The 4896-nt window shown below is 38.0% G+C and overlaps 1 protein-coding gene across 1 annotated transcript; it reads left to right on the top strand.

The window, feature by feature from the left end:
• The first annotated feature begins 58 nt into the window (after positions 1 to 58).
• Positions 59 to 3983, top strand: LOC114069101 (baculoviral IAP repeat-containing protein 5.1-like). The gene is made up of 4 exons (XM_027905661.1): positions 59 to 360; positions 1428 to 1537; positions 1867 to 1981; positions 3366 to 3983. The coding sequence occupies exons 1-4, from the start codon at positions 223 to 225 to the stop codon at positions 3537 to 3539; spliced, it is 537 nt and encodes a 178-aa protein (XP_027761462.1). The 5' UTR covers positions 59 to 222; the 3' UTR covers positions 3540 to 3983.
• The last annotated feature ends 913 nt before the right edge of the window (positions 3984 to 4896 follow it).

The following is a 4896-nucleotide window of genomic DNA, read 5'->3' as shown; positions in this document are numbered from 1 at the left end:
TGCTTTCAGACAAAAAAATACAGAGTGTGACTGAGTACACAGAATGTGACACGGGGGAAAAAGTTCCAGCAGCTTCATTTCTCTTGATTGCCCTGCTCATAAACTCACCTGTGTTTTTGCTGTCTTTAAGAACTCAACCTGCTTTACAGGTGCAATGTGTCACCAATTAGAATAATGCCTTAAATCTGAGAGCAGGAGGGAGGCTCTCGGTTCTGTTAATAGATGGAGACGCTCTTGAAAGAGCTCAGTTCAGCTTCTAAGCTCTTAACTGATTTTAAGGAGATGTATGAGTATGAGAACCGTTTAAAAACCTTCACAAAGTGGCCTTTCCGAGAGAACTGCAAGTGCACTCCGGAGAATGTAAGTCTGAAAAATGGTTATTTTTCCTGTGCCTTATTTTTTATATACTGTGCCTAAATGTGAAGTCGCTGTTAAGTATATTTATGTTCAAGAAGAGCCCAATAAACTTGATGAAGATGAAAAGTTAAATACTCCAACTTGGCTCTCTTTGCTCCTCAGAAATACTGTAGTAGGATGACTGGCTTTTCTGTGTTCAGTCTACTAGTCTAGCTGCAGAACTTAATATACTTACTTTTTTGTTGTTGTTGTTCTTGTCACTGAAAAGTTAATTTCTAGTATTATGTAGTCTTTCTGATTGCAAATTTCTATTCATGGCAAAGCGGCCTACATTAGACTGGAAAAGTACACATCCAGCAGAAAGGATGAGGTACCAGAATGATGGCTACTTCAAATTCAAAAGTGGAAAGTATATAAACTTCAGAAAACTTAATGTTTATGTCCCTGCAGGCTTTGACTTGAGCATTAAAAAAATTAAAAAAAAAAAATTAAAATATCTACCTGACTTCTAGGTGGGCCCACATGTGAAACTTTCAAGCTGGATCTCGGATGAGTCATACTTTATGTCAGGGGTTTGATAACCGAAACTTAATTTTTAGTGTTCTCACCAGACAGGATTCTAAAGTGACCTGAAAACAGAACTCCAAGATGCAGCATTTTACTCACATAATTTATGCATAAAGGTTCTCTATGTCCATGATATTTTTTCTCTGAAAATATTCTTTTAAGTCCTAAGTATGGCAGATCTCATGCACTGCTACAGAAATACCTGTGTATTGTGGCATTTACTGGATGCTACCTGCTACAACAAAGCTATTCCAGTAGCCTGCAGATACCACAGCTATGCAGAAATCTTTTCACTACTTGTAGCCTATTCCTTGTTCCTTTACTAATTCCTTATTTACCTGCTTGCAGTCCTCACACTTAAAATTTCTTTTTCAGCCTGATCTGTGCTGATAGACATTGTGAGGAAAGGTGTTGTTTGCAAGCTCTTCAGATTTAAGTCTGCTCATGTAAACACGAGCGAGTGTGGGGGATAAGGCTCTAAACTTCTAAACTGTCCCTTGCAGATGGCAAAGGCGGGATTCATCCACTGTCCAGATGTAAATGAACCAGATGTGGCCAAATGTTTCTTTTGCTTGTTAGAACTGGAAGGCTGGGAACAAAATGATAACCCGTGGTAAGCACAGACGCAACAATGTTCTGGAAGTATTTCTCCAAAGTTCTTTGACAACCTTCCCTTAGTCATTATAAAGTTACTAGTTTCTTCTATGACAACTTCCAGTAGGCTTCAGTTTTGTGAACTATCTTACTGAGTAACCTTGAAATAGTTCAACTAGCTTTTATCTGAGATCCACTCGATCTATTTCTTGTGTTTTCTGTATGATACCTTTTCTCCTGATAGACAGTAGAAGTACTGAAGAGACCTGTCACTTCAGATTTCTTTATCTCCTGATATGTCACTTTTATGGGTTTAATATATGTTCTTACTCTGGGTTTATTTTGCAGGGAGGAACACAGCAAACGTCATGTCTGTGAGTTTTTATCTCTTCCTAAGAACTTCGAAGACCTGACAATGGAGGAGTACTACATGCTGGAGATGACACGGCTGAGAACATTCATTGTAAGTGTTAATCAAATAATCTTCATATAAGATTCAGAGCAAGAATGTAAGCAAGAACTTCTATCCCTAAGCATCAGCCAGGAGTGATGGTGTAAGGTTAAAACATGACTTTTACTGAGGTAATGATTCACATGCTCTACTGGCTGAGAAATCTGCACCCAAACACTTCTCAGTGTATTCTAGTGTCTGGCTTTTGGATGCAAACCTGTTTCCTTTAGAAATGTTTTTCCAGCAACTTGTTACAGCAGAAAAAAATATATTGGGTGCAATAATCAATCCAGAAAGCTCAACAGTGAGTGGCTCTATCATCTCCAGGAGGGATGAACAACACATGTGGAAAGACAAAATTTGATCAGATCATTGCTTCAAATGTCTAGTTTTACATATAAATCAGACTAATTAATCTCTCAAACTTTAAAGCCCATCTCAAATGTTTTACAGTTAACCCATTTTACTCCTTCTTGCTTCTGGGGTTTCATGCCACAGTGCTGGCATGTAAAAAAGCACACAGAACTCAGCTGCTCTGTTAATCAAGACCAGCTGATCTTCGATATGTGAGCCCTAGTCCTATGGATATTAAGAATGACGTGACCCAAGCTCCCTGATGAGGTGCAGTGTGGGTTCTGCATCTTACTTCTTGGTGGGTTTGCACAAATAAGGTCTTTGCTTTGCTAATAGTTCAGTGTATTAAATATATACCTGGTGACTGCTGAGGTTAAGTATGGAAGGTGCTTATGCAACAGATTAAAATAGATAAGAATAGGATCACATGGTGCAGTGGAAGTGGACTGATAGCTTAAAAGGTGGGCTAAGAGTGAGACACTGTTATTCAGCCTGAACTGTGAACGATTATTTGGAGCAGTGTTTCAAGGTACAAAAAGGCTCTTGGTCATAATATTACTTTGTTTCTAAGTAGAATATATAGAAAACTTGAAGTGGCAGCTTTAAGTGGGAAACTTTGTGCCCTAGAATCCTGGCACCAATAACTTGGAGCACTGATATGCTAATGTATCCTGAGGAGTGAGGTCATGCCTCTTCACACAGAAGATCAAAGTTAAGTCTCCCTCCCTGATATGATGTAAAAATACAGCTAAACAGTAGGGTCACATTTTACTTTAAAAGGAAAAGGTACACTATACATAGCCAGAAGTGGTCACTGAACTGAGCTTTACTGGCAAGGCTGGTGGAGGAGTTTCTGAATCAAATGGGGGGGGGTGCATATGACACATCTGCCAAACTCCTCTGCACCATTCCAACAGCCACAGACAAAAGCAGACTTCTGAGCTAGACTGTGAGAGGTTTTGAGGATCTAAGATTTGAATCTAGTTGAACTGGACAGTTAAATTGCTCAGTTGAAAGTCTCAATCTTTTGCTTTGCTTTAAGCGCAAAATCGGCAGACGTGTAATAAACTCTTTCGAAGAAGAAGTTGCCACAACTAGGAAACATCTTGTGGATTACTTTGTCTCCCAGCATCAGTACACACCACCGCTGCCCCTGCCTCCCAGTGATGATCCATCCACTCAGCACTCGGAGGGCTCATACTGCCAGTCAAAATAAGACCGGGAGAAGTGAAGTGTCAAGTCCGACTCTGAAAGTTTCTCTTTTTGATTTGGTACAGTCATATCTTTATCTGAGTATGAATATAAAGCTAAACAGTTGTGTGAGGAAGTGTGTATGTAGAGAATTCCCTTCAGAGGCTCTCTGGATCAGAGGTAAAAGCTGTTTATACTGACTCCTGTCTTTCATAATGTGCTTTGTTGTTATGCTTAGGTGTGGATTAATAGGAGTCCCACTAACTTGTGAATATATGAAAAATGTCTGAGCAAATACCTATATTGTGGTTTTTAGCAGACTGATTTTTTTTTTTTTAATAAAGATTCAGAACTCTGAGTACCTCTTGTGATATCTGTTAAAGGCTTATACCAAGGCACACTCAAATCAGAACAGTTCTGCTTCAGAACACTTCCCATAGAACAAAATGGATCCCTCTGGTTTAAGCACCTGCTTTATCTACATTCCTGCTTACCATTACATTGTCTTTCTAGATCAGACAAAATTGTCACAGATAGTGACATCCAGCAAAAATAGCAGGTGTACTGAATAAGGGAAGACACAAGGTTTGTAAGGCAGTCAAAAACGAGGAAGAGCTCTGGGGATTTTGGTTTGTACACTGAAACTTAGCAAAAGCTAAAGGCTTACTATTCTGTTTTTAATAGATTTTTTTTTGTTCTAATTTCAAACTCACTGTGGTTTCTTTTTTTTTTTTTTTGAAATCTTATTAATTCCTATTTTCCTTTATGAGAGGCTATTGTAGAATGGTTGCAGACAACACAGTTGAAATACATACTTGCAAATACTTTTGGGTTTTAAGATGGACAGACCTTTCTTAATAAGGTGAAAGTTTCGTAAATGGTTTGTCAGGTCCTTGGTGGTTAACAATGAGCATCCTTTGGAACTCCTCCAACTTGTCTTGCCATTCTTGTGATTGTGATTAAGATTGTAGGAAAATCTTAAATGCTGAGAATTTTAAAAACATGTATTTCAATGTTCTTTAAAGCATTTGTGAATTACCTGTAGTGAGAGTAAATTATCTTTTAACTTGACACATCATTCCATGAAGTGTTTTCAGTTTCAGCAATGAGGCTGACATGCTTAAATCTTTTTTTTTTTTTCTTTTACACTTTAATTATAGGTTTATCTAAGAAACTTCTCTTATAGCAGAGAAGTTAGGGTAATTTTTAAGTCTTCAAACAATAGTAAGTCAAAGTTCTGCTTTATAAAGTGAAGAAATGTCGTGGGGGAAACCTGAATATGAATTTACCTCCCTCTTTCTCTTAGAACTGTATTCCCGTGTCAGTCTTTGATTATATGGTTATCATTGTAATATTAATGACAATCACATCTCAGTATTACT

This window comes from Empidonax traillii, unplaced genomic scaffold, assembly GCF_003031625.1.
Source record: "Empidonax traillii isolate 1590-97213 ecotype Southwest subspecies unplaced genomic scaffold, ASM303162v1 scaffold1190:size157544, whole genome shotgun sequence".
Taxonomy (NCBI): domain Eukaryota; kingdom Metazoa; phylum Chordata; class Aves; order Passeriformes; family Tyrannidae; genus Empidonax; species Empidonax traillii.
Note: the sequence above shows the minus strand (reverse complement) of the source record. Positions and strands in the feature narration are given on the sequence as shown.

What these genes read in the sequence shown, in the direction of transcription:
- LOC114069101 (XM_027905661.1), top strand. Translation starts at nt 223, where the DNA reads ATGGAGACGCTCTTGAAAGAGCTCAGTTCAGCTTCTAAGCTCTTAACT. An exon ending in GCAAGTGCACTCCGGAGAAT is followed by an intron (nt 361 to 1,427) that starts GTAAGTCTGAAA and finishes TGTCCCTTGCAG; the next exon opens with ATGGCAAAGGCGGGATTCAT. An exon ending in GAACAAAATGATAACCCGTG is followed by an intron (nt 1,538 to 1,866) that starts GTAAGCACAGAC and finishes TTTATTTTGCAG; the next exon opens with GGAGGAACACAGCAAACGTC.